At 46.0% G+C, this 20,702-nt stretch overlaps 1 protein-coding gene across 1 annotated transcript; it reads left to right on the plus strand.

Annotated features, from left to right (window-relative positions):
• Positions 1 to 42: 42 nt before the first annotated feature.
• Positions 43 to 20,466, plus strand: PTPN11 (protein tyrosine phosphatase non-receptor type 11). Its single transcript, XM_068208573.1, has 16 exons — positions 43 to 245; positions 4,499 to 4,621; positions 5,652 to 5,846; positions 6,882 to 7,074; positions 8,129 to 8,245; positions 8,732 to 8,845; positions 11,442 to 11,538; positions 12,056 to 12,135; positions 12,225 to 12,383; positions 15,171 to 15,302; positions 16,380 to 16,534; positions 17,117 to 17,184; positions 17,315 to 17,466; positions 19,466 to 19,578; positions 19,806 to 19,907; positions 20,222 to 20,466. Exons 1-15 carry the CDS (start codon positions 58 to 60, stop codon positions 19,873 to 19,875), a joined length of 1,956 nt encoding a protein of 651 aa, XP_068064674.1. The 5' UTR covers positions 43 to 57; the 3' UTR covers positions 19,876 to 19,907; positions 20,222 to 20,466.
• Positions 20,467 to 20,702: the final 236 nt, after the last annotated feature.

Below are 20,702 nucleotides of genomic sequence, written 5' to 3' on the forward strand. Positions count from 1 at the left end.
GGGTCCCGCAGCCCCCCGGGCGGAGCGGCGGCGCGGGGCGGGGCGCGGCGCGGGGCGATGACGGCGCGGGCGGTGACGCGGGGCGGGCCGCGCCGCGCTCGCGGGCCCGAGGCCGCCGTTGTTCGCGCTCCCCGCAGCGCCCGAAGGCCGCGGCCCCGCCGGGACCCCCATGTGAGCGGCGGGCGGCGCGGGGGGGCGGCGCACCGCGACCCGCCGGGGCCACGGGGGAAGATGACATCGCGGAGGTGAGGCGGGAGCGCCGGCCGCGCCGGCGGGGAGGGCGGCGGGCAGGGGCCGCGGCTTCTGGGGCGCCTCCGCGCCCGCTCCCGGGGGTGCGGGGACGCGGCTGCTCCCTGCGGGCGGGCAGGACCCCCGGGAGCCGCCCCGGCAGCGCCCACCGCGCCCGCTCGCGGGGGGATGTCCCGGCTCCCGGAGCCCACTGCCGTCTGTTCCCGGGGGATGTTCCCCTCCCGCAGCCCCCACCCCGCTCGTTCCCGCGGGATGTCCCCGCTCCCGGATCCCGCTCCCCGCCCGTTCCCAGGGGAACCTCGCGGCGGTGGACGGATCCGGTGGCTTCGAGTGTCTCGTTGGCGGCCGGAGCTGCCGCGGTGTCCCCGGTTTGGGGGGGTTCAAGTGAGTGTCCCCATGGAGCGTGGAGCCGAGGAATGAGTTGTTCGTGTGTGGGACCTGCCCAGGACCGAGGCCCGGGGTTCGTGTTGCATCAAGAGCCAGCACCGCTGATTTACCGACCCTAATACACGGCCCAGCCACAAAACGAGTGTTCCTGAGCTCCCCACACCGGCCTTCTTAATCAGTTATCAGCATTCACTCTAATTTCAAACCCTTGTGGCACTGTTAAAGCACGACGACAAACAGCCAAACCCATTTCTTTGTTGTACCTTCTCACTGTCCTTAATGTATTTTGATGTTTGTCTGGTACCCGGTGCCCTTTTGGGCTCAGAGATTCGGGTAAATGTTGGGGTTTAGGGGAATTATTGTCAGAAAAGGGTATAAACGTATTTATCCGTTTTAACAGCTCTGTTCTAAGATTCCCAGACTGGTTTGGGTTGGAAGGGACCATAAAGCTCATCCCGTTCCATCCCCTGCCATGGGCAGGGACACCTTCCACTATCCCAGGCTGCTCCAAGCTCCAGCCTGACCTTGGACACTTCCAGGGATGGGGCAGCTGCAATTTCAATTCATTCAGCTCTATAAGTGATACCTATTAAATTATAATTTCTCCAAGGGTAAGTTGTCCTCTCTTCTTCTGCTCAGGATGGTGAATCTGGATGAGTTGGTTTCAATCTCATGGCCATTTGTAGTAGGATTTGGGGTTTTTTCAACTATATGGAGGCTTTTTAATCTATGTTGGCTTTTCTGGATGTCCCTGCTCACACTGGAAACAATTTACCTTTTGGCAGCACTGTGAACTTCCTCCTTGCCAGAATAATCCTGTTATTCTGCTCAGAGCCCTAAATTGTAACTTGTGAGGGAGACTGAAAAAAGCTGGGAAATATCAACTGATGAGCCTATAAATAGGAGTAATTAAAGTACCCGTCAGCACATCCCCAGTGCTGTGGCTGTGACGGCTGAGACAGAACTGATTTCATCTCTCCTTTGCTCTTGCAAAGGTGATTAAAAAACCCAATCACTGCATGGAAAAATATATTGATTTGTTTCTTTTGCTTTGGTAAGAGAGAAATGTGCTGGCAGCGTGTGACTTAGGGAGCACAGATCCTGCTGGTCTTTGCTGGACCATGATAACAAAAAAGGGATAACTGTGGGAAGGGTGGATTTTCCACTGTGGGTGTTTTTGTTTTTTTCATCAGAAGGTTCCTTGCTTTGCTGATACCCTCTTGGTTTTGAGCCCCTGCTGTTTTCACTGGTTCCTTTCTTACCAACACTTCCACCTTGCTGTGAGCTAATTATGGGCTGGCAATGGTGTATTCCAAGCCCCCGAGTGGGAATTGCTGCGGGAGGGATGGTGAGGAGCCAGTTTGACGAGGGCGTGGGTTTGGGTGACTTCTGTGATTGCATTTACTGCCCTTGGCCGGGGCAGCTCTGCACCTGCTGCCACGGACATGGGCAGGGAAAACAGGATAAAAAGCCCCAAATGCATTCCATCCCTATAAAAGGAAGTGTGAGAGCAGGTCCTGGCTGGGGGGGTGTCACTGGTGAGCGCTGGCCCTTGGCTGTCCCCTCCCAGTTTGGAAGGGCTGCAGCCCCAAGGTTGGGAGCACAAGGGATGGCAGCACTTCAAGGAGGATCCTCCTCGCGGCCGGAACCGCTGGCAGGGATCACTGACACCCCCATTCTGCTATTTGGGGTGGCTGACAAATGCAGCTTCCTACTCAAAGCCAAAAATACAGAGCTGAGGGAGCAGGAGGACGAGGTGCCAGCAGAGCCAGAGTTACATAAAGTGCAAGAAACCCTCCCAGGTGTAGCTTGGCTTTGCTGCACTTGGCTTTTGGCATCTCGGTGTGGATGTGGGAGAGAGATTTTGGGGTTTGAACCATCTATTGTGTGTTTAACCTCTCCTTTAAATGCTGGTTAAATAGCAGGTTATTCGTAGTCCCCTCTGTACATAAATTATTAATTTTCCTTTGCTGCAACCACTCAAGTACAGCTACGTCCTTAAGGTTCAGGATGGGCTACAGAAGATATTCCATTGGTTGAAGTTTATGGAATGTCAGTATAATAAATCTGGAGAAGCAATCCCAATAATTTCTTCTCTGTCTGTTTAGACATTTTTTGCTATAAACTCCAAAATTTACCAAGGTTTCTCTTGAATCCTCTGCATATTTAAAAAGCTTGTGAACTGTTCAAATTATTTCTGCACATTTTTTGTGGTTTTTTTTTTTTTTTCTCCTAATGGAAGTAAAATTTTGGGAGTGGAAATGTGGTAAATATATGATCACCTTCTCCAGACAACCTGTTGTAGGCTGAAATGCTAAAATGTCATTTAATGTTCAGTTCATGCCAGGTACTGATGCTTGTGCAGTTTCTTTTGTGAGAACTTTCCTTGATCTTTGAATGATCGTTAGATAAATGTAACATTATGAATTAGTTCATTCCCATTTGCTGTGATAATTTGGAAGTATTTTTGAATGGTTTTTTCCATATCCTGTGCATAAATTTGGTATTTCTTTGTTGTTCTTCAGTGAAAGATGGGGACTATTCACTAGATTTTCATGGTGCAAGTAGAATATTATTAACAAGGGGAAAAAAGATTCACAAGAAAATTCACTCAATTCACTTCTGAAAAGGATCCTAATTCCCATTTGAAAGACTTGCTAGAGATCTGGATTTTCCACAATCCTAAAACTCCAGAATATTTCTGAAGAGAATGCTCTGGAGAAGGCTTTGGTGAGAATATTGGCAACTTTTCAGTAGAGAAGGAATTGCTGCAACAATTGAAATAATGACCCTAAATTTAGACCTGTGCTGTCATATTTTGCTGATTTAGCAATTTAGCCTGAAATGCTGACTGGATCAGGAATGCTGTTCCATTTTTCTGGATATAACACTTCTCTCTCTGTGATGAGCCTGACTGTGGAGTAGTTTGGATATATTTTGCTGTACTTTGGAAAATCCCAGAGGTGAACAAAGAGGAGCAGGCTGGGTTCTTTCAGCACACAAGAATGAGGATTTAACTCTCAAAATTAAAGGTGATTTTTAATTGCCAAGTGCAAAGGTGGCAGAGCTGAGGTTGGGGTGCTCACACCCAATGGTTTATTTTTAGAATTTGCTTCTAAAATCCTCACCAAGCCCTTTCATGCAGAGCTCCTTCAGGGCTGCAACAAAAATGGGTAAATTCCAGCTAAGAGCAGAGGCAGTGGTGACACCGAGTGGCTCCAAATAAGTCTCCAAATTCAATGCCAGAGGTGGAGACCCGGAGCTGTTGGCCACAGCCCAGCCCCAGCTCTGCCTGGGCTCTGGGATAGTCATTGAGGGCAGTTTGTGGGTGGTGAGGATCAATAGGAGATTCCTCTGTGGTTGTATTTAAACGGGACAGATCCGACCCCGGCTCCACATTCCTGGGAGGAAGAGCAGTGGGGTGTCCACGCGGGGAGTTCCTTCCTGACCCCCTCAGCTGTGCCCCAAACCATGAGGTTTTGTTCAGTTTTTAACCTTCAAAATGTTGTCAAGTGTCACTTTGGATGTTTTGTTTTATTTTTAGGTATTTTTCCTGTTTGTCTTTCAGTTTCTTTGTGTGCTGTGTTTTGCTGGAGTAAGGAAATACCGCTTCTGGTCTGTGTTTATGTTGTGTACCTTTGATATCATTTTATTCCAGGCAGCCAGAGTGGGGATAAGTGTAATTCTTAGGCTTACAAAAAGTTGCAATATATAAAGTTGCAATGTGAAACTAATAATGAACAGAAATTTTATTAATTTAGGTGCAAAACTCAGTTTGGAAGCTGTCAGATTGCTCTGTGCGAGTTAACTCTGAAAACCTGCTGTTTATTTATTAACATTCTTTATTTTTAACCTCTTGTAGATGGTTTCATCCAAATATCACTGGGGTGGAGGCAGAAAACCTGCTGTTAACAAGAGGAGTCGATGGCAGCTTCTTGGCACGGCCCAGCAAAAGTAACCCAGGAGACTTCACACTCTCTGTTAGGTGAGTTTGGCTCTTCCCACTCTTGCCCCAGGTTGGTCATGATCTTCATTTGCTGCTGTCCTGTGGGGAAGGAGCTGTGGATGAACTTGAAAGAGGTGAAAGAATGCTCTGGTCACTTTTTAGTGTCATTCACTTTTCCCTCCTCTTTTTCTCCCATTTGCCCTGAAGAGCTCCTCAAATACTTTTACCCAGCTCTAGATTGGAGGGGGAGTGAATTCTGATTTTACAGCAGGACGAAATTGCTCAGGGGAAGCAGAAATAGGTCGATAGGCACATTGCTTTTAGCCCTTTACAAATCCATTTGATAACCAGCTGGAAGGAGCAGAGGTGTTGGGAATTAGTGATCCAGCAGGAAATCCAGACCCTCCTTGCACAGGAAAAGTCAGCAAGTTTTTAAGGGCAACTGTGGCTTTTTCACCTTCCAAAATAGGCCTTCTGTGACAGTTGTCCCCTGACACTGCGTGGTAGGGATGGGGAAAAGACAGCAAGAGGAAGTAGATAAAGGAAAAGGGAAAAGTGGGATTGGTGATAAGAGTTGTGCTGCTTGGATACTTGTGAGATAACACGCCTTGTGGCCCAGGAGGGGATTCCTGCTGGGAGCTGCTCTTCCTTAATATTAGAGACTGTGGCAGCAGGCAAAGGCAAATGTTTCCTGAGGGAGAGACCTTGGGAGCTGGTGGGAATTCTGGAGAAAGGAGCAAACCAGCTCTGCTGGGTTTCTCCAGAATATTCAGCTCCTCTCATCCTCCACGCTTGTGCTTGTGTGTGGAATTTTGTGTGGCTCTGGGGGGTTTCTGGTGGGGCTCCAGCACAGAATTGCAGGCTTTATGCTGCCTCCAGCACAGAATTGTTCTCCTGTTCTCCCTGGCTGGTGCGCAGAGGAGCTGTGGCTCAGCTCTTCTGCAGTAGCTCCATGCTGGAATTGTGAGTATGGATTTCACCACCTCAAGCATCACCAAATGTAAAAGTGATTGATTGACCAGCTGACTTGGGGAGGGTTTTTTTTTTTATCCTCTCTTTCAAATCCTAGACGAACTGGAGCTGTCACCCACATCAAGATCCAGAACACAGGTGACTACTATGACCTCTACGGGGGAGAGAAGTTTGCCACGCTGGCTGAGCTGGTCCAGTACTACATGGAACACCATGGGCAGCTCAAGGAAAAGAATGGAGATGTCATAGAGCTGAAATATCCCCTCAACTGTGCTGATCCCACCTCAGAAAGGTCAGAGAAGTGGTGGAACCTCAATGTCCTTGTGCTTTTTAATAAATGCTGTGTTTATCCCTCTTCACACTCCGCCTCCATCTGGGAAAAGGGTGGCCACAACCTTGGATTTGTTACAGGGAGGTTCCTTGCAAAATAGATGAATAAATGTGGTTACAGGTGAAGAATCCAAGCCTCAGAACCTGTCCCCTTCAGCATTCTTCCTTGGCTGGGACAGGACTGAGAAAGAGGGTATAATTCCCTTTATTTTTACTGGGAGAACGTTTAAGTGGAGTTCTCCTGATGCTGTTGCTGCTGCAAGGAATTCCCAGGGATATTTCTGGGCATAACATTTTGTGCTTTTCCTAGCAGTGGGTAGAAAGTGAAGGCCATACAAATCCTCAGATTCCTCAAACTCCTGTTTTGAGGAGCATGGTTAATAAGGAGAATTTGAGACTCTGGATTTGAGGAAATGTCAAGGGTCAGAACTAAACCAGCAGATACCTGTTTATTCCTAGAAGTGAAAAAATGAGAAAAAATAAACAAGTTCTCTCACTCCTCAGAATGCCTTAACAGAGGTGGGGAGGACTGGTGCTTTCTTGGCCCTATTTCCTGAAGAATTGAGATTTACTGGGATTTCCTCTCCAGTTCCTAATGGGATAGAAGGGTGAGATCTCAAAAGTATGAAGTTTCCACAAGTTTACCAGGAAAATTTCATGAAGGAAATAAAAGAAGAATGAAGGTTTTCACTGAGGGGGATGTTGGAGTGTAACCTGGTGTTTATTGGGATTGTTGGGAAGGATCCAAATCAAAGCTTCGCTGGAAGCTTGTAGGAAACTCCATGGAAGTGCTTTGAAGTGTTTCTGTCCTCACTGGTGTGCACCTGGACACTTCCAAAGCTTATTTTATTTATTATTTTTACCAGCTGAGGTTTTCCCTAGACCTGGCTGTTGCTGAGTGAACAGAAGGATTCAATTTCATAACAAACACCCGGAGCAAGTGGATTCAGCTGGGATGCTAAGCAGGGTGTCTCCCTCCATGTCACTTCACTTCCAGGTGGTTTCACGGGCATCTCTCTGGGAGAGAAGCTGAGAAACTCTTGACAGAGAAAGGAAAACATGGGAGCTTCCTGGTGAGGGAGAGCCAGAGCCACCCTGGGGACTTTGTCCTTTCCGTGAGGACGGGGGATGACAAAGGAGAGAGCAACGATGGCAAATCCAAAGTGACACACGTCATGATCCACTGCCAGGTAGGAAAAGCAGGGAATCCATGGGCCCAGGAGCTCTGGATACATTCCCCTTTTCCCTGGGGTTGCTGCAGGTCATCCCTTTGATCAAAATGACTCCTTTGATGGCATCAAAATTCCAGTATTTTTTGGGGACTGCTTGGCTGACTGGCTCTTGTCAGGGCCTTCTGGCTCAAATCACACTTTGCTGTGCATACTTTGCAGTCTCCTGGATGGATTCTGTCAAAAGAGGAGTGATTGGATAAATGGAGATCTATCCACAGATGTCTCTCTCCTGTCAGTTCAGGCAGTTACACCTGATAGATGATCAACAGTCTGTGAAAATGAGTGTTCACTCCAAGGAATGCCCTGAAATCTAAATCTTCTATTTAGTATAAGGTAGTTCTTCACTGAAATATTATTACAGTTTTGCTATTTAATCTATCTCTACGGGCTGCTATTTAAAAAATAATCATAGATTTAAAAAAACCCATGGATTTTTCTTATTCTCTTTTACTTCTGTTGTGCCCAAAGACAGTGCAATAACTAAATTGTATAAAAACACCTAAAGTGCAGTAACAGAAGTAGTTTGGAGGTAGAAATGACCCACCAGGACTGTAAATGCTGAATTATCAGAATATGTATATTTTTTCAAGAAAACCTCTCTAATTTGCAGTTAGCATTTATGTCTTTGAGGAAAAGAATTTGGCATTTGCTTCCTTAAAATTGGGATGCTGCCAGGCAGTACCAGCCTTTCAGGGCCCAATTATACACTAAGTTTTGGAAATCAATTAAAATCCCTAATTCCTGAATTCTCGTGCTGTAGCTCCAGAGCTGCCTGAACCCTGTTTCATAAAAAAGCAGATAAACTGATTTTCAAGGAGATGGCAAAAAAGAGGATGCCCTGCAGTGTGTCTGTGTTTCTATTTGTTAAACTTCTGTCCTTTAGCAGAAGGATTTCTGCAGAGTCTTCTACACGTAATTTTGGAGGTTATTTCTGATGCAAGGCACAGCCTAGAGGTGCTGTGGCTGTGGTGGTGGGCAGTGCATTTATTTTGAGGAGCATTTGTCTTGTCAGGATCTCAAATACGACGTTGGTGGAGGGGAGAAGTTTGACTCTCTGACAGATCTGGTGGAGCATTACAAGAAGAACCCCATGGTGGAGACTTTGGGCACTGTGTTGCAGCTCAAACAGGTGAGAAGGACAGGCCACCCCTGAGCTTTGCCATCTCCAGGATATGCTGTTGAAATGCAGCTTTTCCATACGTTCTCCAAGACTTTTTTCTTTTCTGAGGAAAAAGAATGAGGAGTTAAACTTCATGAAATGGATGAAAAAGTCATTTCAATGGGAACAATTTTTGTTAAGCTTGTGAAGGGATAGAGTGTTGTCTCTGATGTGCAGAATTTCCTGGTGTCATCTTGGTCTGGAAGAATTGCAGGGCATGTGCAGAAATGAGACAATTTAATGCATTAAATAAAAACAGGCTTTAAAGGCAACTTTTCACCATCCCCTTCCTCACTGCCCTTTGCTTGAATTTCAAAACTCTGACACCCAAAAAGATGCCTGGATCCCAAAATCCCCATTAAAATATCCTCAGCTTAGGGGATTTGTGTTTGAATTGTCTTTCCATGGTTGTTCTTTGCTAACCCTGTGCTGTCTGGGGTCTGTTGTGTCCCCCAGCCCCTGAACACCACCCGGATTAACGCTGCCGAGATCGAGAGCCGAGTCAGGGAGCTCAGCAAACTGGCAGAGACCACGGATAAAGTCAAGCAGGGCTTCTGGGAAGAGTTTGAGGTAATTCCTTACATTCCAAGGAATATTTCCTCCAGTGTTTCCTCCAATGTTCACTCTCACACTGCTAAAGTCACGTTGGGTTCTGCCTTCCTGGTGTTTCCTCCTGTCCGTCACTTCAGATCCCTGGTTTTGCTCCCATCTCCAAGGCTTTGCCAGCTCCACTCTTGTGGCTTGAAATATTTGCCTTTTCCCCCTGATTCTCAGAGTGCTTTTTATCCAGGATATCCTCCTGGATATCTTTCCCACCTTGAGGGAGCCTCCTGTGTTTGTCCCACCAGGACAATCCTTCCAATTCCTTCTGCTGTTTGGGAAGTTGGGAACCATTTCTTTTGGGAAACTTCCTTTTCTCAGTCCATCCATTGTACTTGTCCTTGTGGCTTTTTTGGGGATCTTAAAGCCATTGGGAAGTGGTAGAAAACTCTGGGATGAAACAACATGGATTATATGCATTCCTTGGACTTCTGGAGGTTTATTTTCGGTTTGTTTTGGTGTTTCAGTTCTCTCTGCAGGCAGAATTTGAATTTTCTTCCAGAAAGAGTGTGTAGGGACAGGATAAGGAGCGTAGCTTCAAACTAGAAGAGGTTTAGATGAGATATTGGGAAGAATTCCTTCCGGAATTTGGAAGAAACTCTTCCCAGAGAATCTGTGGGTGCCCCATCCCTGGAAGTGTTAAAGGCCAGATTGGCTGGGGCTTGGAGCAGTCTGGGATAGTGGAATGATTTGGGTTGTGAGGGACCTTAAACCCCATTCTACCCACGCCCTGCCACGGGCAGGGACACCTTCCCCTATCGCAGGTTGCTCCAAGCCCCATCCAGCCTGGTCTGGAACACTCCAGGCTGGATATAATGGACTGGTTTATACCTCACACACACAAAACCACCAGTGGAGTCTGGAATTCCACCAGCAGATGGCAACAGGAAACTGGGAAATGCTCAGGGAGCTCTAGAGAGGTTGGTTTGAGAAACTTCCTGAATAGCGATGGATTTGCAAAGTGACCATCCTTGGTGAAACCCTTTTTGATCAGAAATATCCATTAGCTAAATGTACTGTCCAGCGTGCTCTGATTATTGCCAGGAGAAGGAAAATTAATCCATGAAAAGTGAAGGAATTAGCACCGAGGTGTGTGAGGGGAATATCAGATGGTGAGGTGATGGTATTGGGAAATGATAAAATGAGGATTAAGCCTTATCCTTTCTCTTTCCAGAGAGAGGGGACGGTCCTTGATCCAGGGCTGCTGAATGGTCAGAATGGCCAAAATTCCACCTGGAGAGGAAAGGAAGTCAGCAGAGGTCGTGTGTGTGGGAAGGGATTGTTGGTTTGGCAAAATATAACTGAGCTGTTAATTCACAGTTCTTTCCTGACCTCTGCTACACGTTGAAGAAATCTTTCTTGGAGTGGATTTCTCAGTGTTTTCCTTACAGAAGGAAAAGTCTAGCAGGAAAAGCAAATAAATGAAGGATTTTACCTGTGGGACATTGCACTTCTTTTTTCCCTTTGCTCCTGTCAGTGAGGTCAGCACTAACCCCTATTTTTTGGGGGAATGAAGCCTTCTCCTAGCAGTTTTAGTGCCCTGCTTTTCCATTCCCCTCAGGGAAGCTCCAGCTGTCCTCCATGGTGGCAGGAGGGGGGAACACACTCCAGGTTGTCCATGGATCCCTGTCTGTGCTGTTCAGGAGCTGCCAGCCCAGATGGTGAATTTAAATTACTTGTCTCCAGGCAGGAACGAGCCTCTTGTCCCAGGAACCACCAGACAGGAATGTTGAGAGCCCTTGTAATGTTTTTTCCTTCTGAACAGCTCCTTCTGAGCTTAGTGCTGGGATGTTGTAGGGAAGTGGAGGAGGATATTCAGATTTATGGTTGTGTTGTTCCAGCTCTGAATGGGCTTGTTGGGAGTTGCTGCTGCTCGTGGATCTCTCCTCAGGGATGCTCCAAGCAATGATAATTAACTCTAGGAAGGAAGATGTGGTTTCCACACACATTTAATTGCTCCAATTCTTTAACTTGCTGGGAAAGCTTAGCTCTCAGTCCTTTTGCCTGGAATTCCTCAGGCAATGCTTTGGGGGGTGTTTTCTGTCCTTTGTCACAAGCTTGAAACTTCCCATCTCTTCTTTTGCTTTCCCTGGCTTTAGGATCAGCCTAATTATCCAAGGTCATTAAGAGAGGGAGTAGCAGACAGACAGGAGTGAGCAAATGTGCCAGTTAAATAACAGCAAGAGTCTGGAGGGTGGGATTGATGAGGGGAGCAGCTTCCAAAACCTGGGTGTTCCTTTTAGTGGAGCCAGAACTGCTTTGGGGATGAAAACTTGGAGCAAAGCGTTGGGATCCTGCTGCTTCCAGCTCCAGGGAGCTTTGGGAGTGGGGAGATTTGCCATAAACAGCCTGGCTGTGCAAGTATTGAATTGCTGCTGTCCCTGGAACATTGTGTTCCAGAAATCCCCACTCCAGGTTGCTCCTTCACTGGGATAATTGATGGATAACCCATTTGTAGTCACATAATGCCCCTCTCCTCCCTTTTCTCTGGGAGAAGGGATTGCTGTGAACATGGACCAGTCCATCCTGCTGTTTTTGAGCCCCCCTGTCTGTGCTTTCCCCTCAGACCTTGCAGCAGCAGGAATGCAAACTCCTCTACAGCCGTAAGGAAGGGCAACGCCAGGAAAACAAGAACAAAAATAGATACAAAAACATTTTACCCTGTAAGTATTGACCCTTCATTGCCATTTAATGTTACTCTGCTTTATTTTCCTCATTAATACGGGGTTAATTAAGTACCACTGGCCTTTGGCTTCTCTTTAATGATAATTTCCCCTCTTATCAGGATTATCCCGTGATTTCCAATTTGGGTTCACACATTTGCACTTTGTAGATATTTGTAATATTGGTTTTTATCTTCAGCTTTCATTTAAAAGCCTCATATCCCTCAACAGGCTGGAATACTTACATTTAAGAGGATTAATTTGGGAGACAGAACTGCAACATGCAAGTCCCAAGGCTTTGCCTTGACTTAGTGTTTGAGTGTCCCTGTGCTCCTGAATTCCCAGGCCATGGACATGTTTTGGTCCACCTGGTCACAGCCACTTGTTTAAAGGAAGCAAAAGAGGCAATTTGGAATATTCTGATCACTTATTTACTAAGATGGATAATTAATTAATAGCTGCTCTGTGGTCACAACTGTACAGTGCAAGTGCTTGACATGCATGTGTATTTTTGCAGTTGATCACACCAGAGTTGTTCTCCACGATGGTGATCCCAATGAACCCGTTTCAGACTATATCAATGCTAATATTATTATGGTGAGTGTATTCCCACCTCCTCCTCCCTAAACCCAAGGGAATCTTGTCACACACAGTTTGTTGAATTGCTGGTTTTTTTCCCCCTCTAGCCTGAGTTTGAAACCAAGTGCAACAACTCAAAGCCAAAAAAAAGTTACATTGCTACCCAGGGCTGCCTGCAGAACACGGTGAATGATTTCTGGAGGATGGTGTTCCAGGAGAACTCCCGAGTTATTGTCATGACCACGAAAGAAGTGGAAAGAGGAAAGGTAAAACCAGACTCCAGCTGGCTTTGGGAAAGGTCCTGACATTTGAGTACAAGTAGGAACTGAGCTGACTGGGATAAATTGATTTATGGCTGGAATCTGGTGTGGCACAGGATTCCTTGGAGCTCTGGAAGGTGCTGAGTGTCCTTTTTTATTGGTGCCTGTGAGAATTTGGGATAGATTCCTGTCACATCAAGCCTCCCTTTCTTAAGGTTTGCCTGCTGAAATTTTAGCTGCTGAATGTGAATCTCTGTATTTCCAGCTTAGAGAAGAAGGCACTGGGATGGGAGATGTGTGGCCAAGCAGGAATTCTGGGTGCTTGAAGGGAAAAATTCCTTGCTCCTGCAGCAAAAGTCTTGGCTTTTATTTTAGCTCATCAAGTCTGCATGGACCTCCCTAAAAAAGCAGAATTGTGGGATTTTATTATTACAAGACTGAACACAGAGATGTTGCTTCTTAGCTGGGAGCTGCCCTGGCAGGATTTGATGATCTCAAAGAGGAATTTTCTTTGCCATGGTGTATCCCAAAAATCTGGTCTTGCTCCCTGGCCTCTGGCAGACCTGGGGATATTTTAATTTGTTTCTGGTTTCTAATAACACAAGGCAGGAAAGAATAGGAATAGTTGAACATTGATATCCTGGCAACAGCCACACGCAGCTTCCTGGGGATTGTAAGGATTTATCTTTGGAATTTGTTGCTTCTGATCTTTTTTCTGTTTGATAAATACTGTCTGTTCTCTCTGCTTTTCTTTTTAAGTTTCTCTGCTTCTTCCACACACTGTTGTCCACGTTTTTTACCTTCTTCCATATTCTCATTATCTGTTTCTGAATAGAAAGCTGTTGCCTTTTTAGGGGAGTATCACTTGTGGAAAATTCAAGCTAAAACTAGAAGTTTTTTGTGTGAGTGACTGATGATTGCAGGGGTTCCTCACCCCCAGGGACTTTGTGTGTGTGGACTGAAGACAAACCACACAAGATTTTACAGGATTCTCTCCCTAGCTGAGGTGTCAAAGCTGCCACTGGTGCTGTTTGTTGGAGCCATTAGACTTTGTCTTGTGTATTTTTGCTTTTAGTCTTTGACTTTGTCTTGTGGATCTTTTTTTAGTCTTTATAAAGTTCTGCCACTTCATCACCCTGATAAAAGGGCAGGATTTGTGTTCCCTTCCTGAGAATTCACGGACAGAGGGAGAAGCTCCCCCTTCCCGGTGATAATCTTTGTTTTGGAAGAGGAGAAATAAATTACGGAGTTGACTTGAATACACCTTTCTTCCTTCAAGTTATTTATTATTTTTAAGAACCTCCTGAATGGCCTCTGCTCATCTGCAATTTCTCCATTATTCTTCCCAAAGTTTGCTCAGCCCTTTTGGTGGAGAAAACACTTTAATTCATCAGTGCTGCATTGCTTATTCTTTCTGTACCCTTGATTGTTTTGTGATGCCGATTTCACTTCTTAAAGAATTGCAAATACCAGTCCTGATATCAAATCAAAGCTTTTTTATCTTGGTCCCAGCTGTCTGCAGGAAGGAGAGAACCCTTTGCAGCAGAGCTGACTCCAAGAGCCCATAGCCTGAGGAAGGGAGGAGCTGTGGAACATCCCAGCCCTGCATCGAGTCCTGGATGTGCTTTAAAGTGCAGAACCAGCAAATCCTTAGAAATTAAAGGAGTTTTGGGCTTTTGGAAGCAGTTCAGCAACCCTTCCAGCAGAGTAAAACTTGTTTTAACATCATGTCGCTGTTCAGACTTGCTCTACCAACTGCTCAGAGCTCTGCATTGAAAACTGCAAGTTATATCTGCTGGCACCCCCCAAAATCAGTGTATTTGCTTCAATTTCAAAGTATTTGCTTCAGTTTCTCCCCTTGTGACAGGGAAAGAAGGGCAAAAATAGCAGAAAAGCATCTTGTTGCCTGTGTGGACATGTGTTCAGCCATCTTCCTCTGCCTTGGGCTGGCAGAAGGAGCTTCCCTGTGCCATGTTTTTCCCTGGATATTCAGAAGAACTGCAAATAGACCCTATTGCTCTGTAGGGCTTGGTGTTTGGTCTGTTTGCTCTTGCTAGGAGCTGCTCCTACAGTAATTTCTGCTTGATGCTGCATTCCCAGGAGTTGCTCGTTCCTGACCTGTCACAGGAGCCAAATCCAAGTGCTGATAGGTGAATCTATTCCTCAGTGGATGGAATTTATCCCTGGGCAAATATAATCTCGATGGAGGAGCAGAACACCAAAATCTCTGCATTTTAGAACCTACAGACCCATGAACTGCTCCCTTTGCAAGAGCCTGAACCCACTTTGGTGAATGAACCAGAGCTGTGTCAGCCCTTCCTGCTGCAAGCCATGGAAAAGCAAGCATCCAAGTTTTATTTCCACTGGAAATTATTTATACCTTTGACCTTTCTTCTTTTGCAGCCCGTAGGGTTAGGACTGTGGGGCTGAATTCTGGTGGAATTCTGTATTTTGAGACCTGTGACAGAGGGTACAAAAAGCAGGATTTTAATCTCCAGCTTTTGGAAATATCCAGGCAAAAAAATATCCCAAAAGATGCTAAGAGGAGAGGTGGCCTGTACCTGTCTGAAATCATCCAGTGGTTATTATAGAGAGGAGAAACTTCCCATTAAAATGATCTTTACCCCATCAGCTGATTGTCCTCTGTAACCTCTGAAATAAAAGCTTCAGGGTTGAGTTCACCACTTTGCAAAGCAGCCTTTTTTTCCTGCCTGATTATTCCTTTTTTTTTTTTTTTTTTTTTTTTTTTTTTTTTTTTTTTTTTTTTTTTAAATATATTTTGAAATCTTGCAGAGTAAGTGTGTCAAGTACTGGCCAGATGAATATTCCCTGAAGGAGTATGGAGTGATGCGTGTCCGGAATGTGAAGGAGAGTGCAGCACACGATTACACCCTGAGAGAGCTGAAACTTTCCAAAGTTGGCCAGGTGAGGAAAAGAGGAACTCAGTCCTTTTAGCTCAGCTTGTGGATCACCCAAGGAAAAATGGTAGGATTAGCCCATTTCTCTGGAATCAATAAAAGCACTCCGAGATGAAGAAAGGGAGCCCTGCCTTTCTTTGAAGCTCCACGTTTAGTTCCATCCATCTTTCTCTTTGCCCTTGGGATAATTGAAGATTCTCCTACCTAAGCAGCTTTTGGCAGGCAGGAGAGGAACTGCTGCAGAGCTTGCAGGGAATCTGGGAGGAGGGATAATGCTTTTAACTGAGGGCACTTCCATCTAGCCAAGCATTTGCTCCCTTATCCAAATGGTTGCGTTGAAAGGAAAAGTTGTGTGTGGGTCTAGGGTGTGGAAAAATCACTTTAAAGGAAGGGGTGAAAAGGTGAGAAAACAATGTGGAAATGGCCCTCCCTGTTAAGGAACAGTTTGGATCAGGGAGGAGAAGCAAACCAGGGGCCTTGGGGATAGGTTCCTGTCACATCAAGCCTCCCTTTCTTAAGGTTTGCCTGCTGAAATTTTAGCTGCTGAATGTGAATCTCTGTATTTCCAACTTAGGGAAGAAGGCACTGGGATGGGAGATGTGTGGCCAAGCAGGAATTCTGGGTGCTTGAAGGGAAAAATTCCTTGCTCCTGCAGCAAAAGTCTTGGCTTTTATTTTAGCTCATCAAGCCTGCATGGACCTCCCTAAAAAAGCAGAATTGTGGGATTTTATTATTACAAGACTGAACACAGAGATGTTGCTTCTTAGCTGGGAGCTGCCCTGGCAGGATTTGATGCTCTCAAAGAGGAATTTTCTTTGCCATGGTGTATCCCAAAAATCTCCACTTACCTTTGGAGTACAGGAATCTTGTCTTGCACCTTGGCCTCTGGCCAACCTGGGGATATTTTAATTTGGGGAATTTAGTAACTGATGTGCCAGGCCAGGAAGTGCCCTGGCTTGTTCCCTCCTTTAGGAATTGTGGAGCTCAGGTTGGATTTGGGCCACTCCTCTTCCCCATCAGACCCGGGTGTGCCCCGTGAGGAGCTGGATTTGGAGCTGCAGGGTTTGTGTCCATGTTCCTGCAGGGGAACACGGAGAGGACGGTGTGGCAGTACCACTTCCGGACCTGGCCCGACCACGGCGTCCCCAGCGATCCTGGCGGTGTCCTGGATTTCCTGGAGGAGGTGCACCACAAGCAGGAGAGCATCCCTGATGCAGGACCTGTCGTGGTCCACTGCAGGTGAGGCTCCTGCTACTCCTTCTTTCGGTCCAGGGGGCCGAGACCTTTCAAAAGGACAGCTTTCCCTGGGAGTCGCTCAGAATTCCCTGTTTTCTGTCTGTACAATGTCACATTCTGGGTGGTCCCCTTGGGAAGGGATGTCAGAGTGTGAACCTTTGAATAAATGAAAATTTCTGCTGTCGGATGAGAAGATGGGACCAGAACTGGAGCGTTTCAAGTGCAGGATCATGGGAATTCTGGCATCTCGTCCCACCTGTGAGGGCTCTGTCCTTTTTGGGTGCTCTCAGCTTGTAAATGAGATGCTTTTTAGGCAAGGAAATGTTAGATCTGACCTTGCAGTTTTTTCTGATTCAGGGGTGTTTATAAACACTGAGGGACAGAAGTGCTGATTTCTGTTCCTTCCCTCAGGTCTCTGATTTGACTCTGGCTGTAATTGGAAGCCTCTGGCTGTAATTTGGAAGCCCTTGGCTATAATTTGGAAGCCTCCTGTCTCCTAATGCCAGAATTCCTTTGGCTGGGGTTTTGGTGTGCATTGAGAAAGAGCAAAACAATGAAATTCCCTTTTTTTTCCCCTTCTTCCAGTGCTGGGATTGGGCGAACAGGAACTTTTATTGTCATTGACATCCTCATTGACATCATCCGAGAGAAAGGTACCTTTAACCCTTTGATTTCCCTGCCTGTTCATGGATCCACCCCAGGAATGCTGATGGAGGAGTCAGGTGAGCTCCACCCTCACCGTGGTTCTCCTCCTGCTCTTCCCAATGCCGTGGATGTCCCCAGGGGTGGACTGTGACATCGATGTCCCCAAGACCATCCAGATGGTGAGGTCCCAGCGCTCAGGGATGGTGCAGACAGAGGCCCAGTACAGGTTCATTTACATGGCAGTGCAGCACTACATCGAGACCCTCCAGCGCAGGATCGAGGAGGAGCAGGTGGGTCCATCCCAAATATCCAACAGGAACGAGCCAGGATCCCAGAAGGGAGCAGCATTGCTGGGGATTTGTGGAGGGATTGTGTTGTGGCGAGGCTGGATCTGTCTCCTGTGTTTCAGTTCATTGTGTTTAAGAATTAATTAAATTGTTAGGTGGAATCCTCTCCTTAAAACATTGTATGGAATCCTCTCCCTAAATTGTCAAGTGGAATCCTCTCCTTAAATTAAGTGGAATCCTCTCCTTAAATTAAGTGGAATCTTCTCCATAATTATCAGGTAGAATCCTCTCCTTACATTATCGAGTGCAGTCCTGTCCTTAAATTGCTAAGTGGAATTTTCTCTTTAAAATATTAGGTGGAATTCCCTCCTTAATTGAAGTGGAATTCTCTCCTACCCTCCCTGTCCCCAGCCCTGCCCCCAGATCTCAAATTTCCTTCCTGTTATCAAATTTCCTGTGGAGGAAGAATAAAAGATAAGGGTCTGTTAATTAAAGCAGAACCTTGTGCTCTTTGTGTTTTAAAGAGATTTCAAAGCTTGTTCCCTGCATTCCTCAAAGGGAAAAATCAAATCCTGATCACTCCAATTCCAATTTTGGGAGTTTATGGGTAGGAAATGAGTTTATTGAAATGGAAAATGAAAGGGTGAGTGTGGTGCTCCAACAAAAAGCACTTCCAGGAGTGTGGTGGGATCAGAAATGTTTGGGAATAAGTGGTGACAACCACAAAGACCTTCCCCTGCCCCTTCCTGTTCAGGGAATTCCCTGCACGCCACTTCTGGGGGGTTTTACAGCAGTTTCCTGGTTTTGTGATAAAGAACTGATGTTTTCTCCCTGTCCCTGCTGCTCCCTGCCCTGACCTCAGAGCAGTTGGGATTTGTACCTTTTGCTTTCTATGCTAATTAGTTCATATTTTTACTCTTTTTAGTATCTTTTACCCTGCTGGGGACTTTCCAACATGTATTAAGTTAGTTCCTCTTTATCAGCTGGTTCTTACAAAATGTCCTTGTGGTCCACCCCATAAATTCTGCATTCCACGTGCCCACCAATCCATCTTTGTCTCCCAGCCTTTGTTCAATGAAACAAATCCAGGTTTGCTCGACAAAACTTTTCCCAAGCTGTGTTCCCACAAACTGCTTGGGACAGCTTTGTCATAAATGCTGGCTAAGGGTGATTTAAGAATCACCAGAAACACCAGAACAAGCTGAGGGAGTTTCAGGAGACCATCCTGGAAAAGCTTCAATCCCAGGAATGTTCTTAATGGGAATTCAGGAGCCAGAACTCCCCAGAGGCTCCGCCAGCCTCTGCTGTGCGATTGGGTCAGCCCTCAGGACTTGTTGCAGCATTAAAAAACCCCAAATAAACCCACACCCCCTCCCCAAACCCCAATTCTCTGTAAAACTTCAATTTCTACATTGTTGGTTTCAGTGTTTCCAGGCATTGTGAATGCCTGGAAAAAGGAAAAATCCATCTCCTGTTTCTTTCCCGGCGTGGTTCCCTGGCAGGATCTGGAGCTGGGTGCCAGCACGATTGGCTGCAGCCTGGAGCATATGTGCAGAATCCAAATAACAGCTTGGCTGCTTTTTATATCAAACCTAATGGGCTCAGATATTATTTTATTAGAGCTCCTGCAAACAACGGTGTCGCTCCGTTGGCCCCAGCTCCGAGCTGGAAATAAGGTCAGTGGGAAGCCCACTGGCTGCTCAAGAATGAAATGGGGAGTTTTCTGCCAAGGAGGTGAGGATTGAGTACATTCAGAGGGTTGGTGAGTTCTGCTGCAGATGGTGGGATGGGGGAAAATGGGGATTTTCAGGTTTGGTCTCACCAGCAGCTGGAGCCAAGCTTTAGGTGTGCTCAGTGTTCACTGCAGGACTGAGCTCTCTCCTCAAAGACAAACCTAAAAACACCCATGGGTGTCTCCTCTTGGAACTGCTGCGCTGTCCCAATGATTGGTTGCTGGGATTAACCCCAAACCTGGATTTTTGTTGTGTGTTTTGCTTCACAGAAGAGCAAGAGGAAAGGTCACGAGTACACAAACATTAAATATTCGTTATCGGACCAGACGAGCGGGGATCAGAGCCCTCTCCCCCCCTGCACCCCAACCCCAACGTGTCCAGAGTAAGTTCAGTCCTGCCCTCAGTTTTTGAGCTGTTCTGTCTCATCTTCAGAGACCTCAAACGAGGCTGAGTTAGCCCAGAACCTGCCCTGTTATCCTGGGCTTTCCTCTGAAAATAAATCAAGTCAAATAAATTGTCCCTGGATTATGTGGTGTGTATAATAGGATTTTATTTTTTATTTGGTCTCAAATGAGATTGGTGAGACTCTAAATCCTGATTTCATTTCAGAATGAGAGAAGATAGTGCTAGAGTATATGAAAATGTGGGGCTGATGCAGCAGCAGAAGAGTTTCAGATGAGAAGATGTTCAGAGCCTTCCAGGCCAAGGCAGGTGTGTATGGCCAGAGGAGGGGCTGTGTCCAGCCTGGCTTGGGAGAAAATGTACCCAGGAATGCCCAAAATGCTTGCAATTGATCCCCTTAGGGTGCCTGAGTTCCAAAAGCCAATTTAATTTTAATGACCTTTATACACAATCTCACCTTTTTCTGCTAAAGCACGCACACAGTTTCTAAGCCAGGGTTGAGACTTTGGGTTGAGTTTAAGCTTTTTTGAGTCAAAACTGAGCACTTCTCAATACAATGCCTGAATAAGAAATAACTTCTGGGGTTTTTCTTCAATAATTCTTCATTTTTTTTCCTTTCCCAGACATGAAAATGGTTTTTAAAAAGGTCAAGAAAGAGATGGAAGAAGCTTCACGTGAGCAGTGAACTCTGAGGGCTTGGTACCTTTTTATTTACGGTTTTAATCCTTCAGTAGGCAAAACTTCAGAGCATCTAAAGATTGTTTTTATCTCTTCTCTCCAATTTCCAATTGCTCCTTTTCCAAATAAAAGGAAATCCTTTCTACAAGGTAGACAATTACTTTGTAGAGTCAGTTTTGAATCCTGCAAACTGCTGGACTGTCATCCATTTGTTTGTTTAAATAGTATTTTGGTTTCACAGTATGGCTGTTAGTGGGGTTTGTTGGTTTTGTTTTTTTTTTTTTTTCCTTATTTGAGCAGTTGTGGGGTTTTTGGGGGGCACTGGGTTTTGGGGGGTGGGTGGTGGGAGAGCAGTGCCATGGAGAAATCCGTGACATGAAATGTAAAATACTGATGGGAACAATGTGGATTGTTGGAAAACAGTGG

This window comes from Anomalospiza imberbis, chromosome 18 (assembly GCF_031753505.1).
Source record: "Anomalospiza imberbis isolate Cuckoo-Finch-1a 21T00152 chromosome 18, ASM3175350v1, whole genome shotgun sequence".
Taxonomy (NCBI): domain Eukaryota; kingdom Metazoa; phylum Chordata; class Aves; order Passeriformes; family Viduidae; genus Anomalospiza; species Anomalospiza imberbis.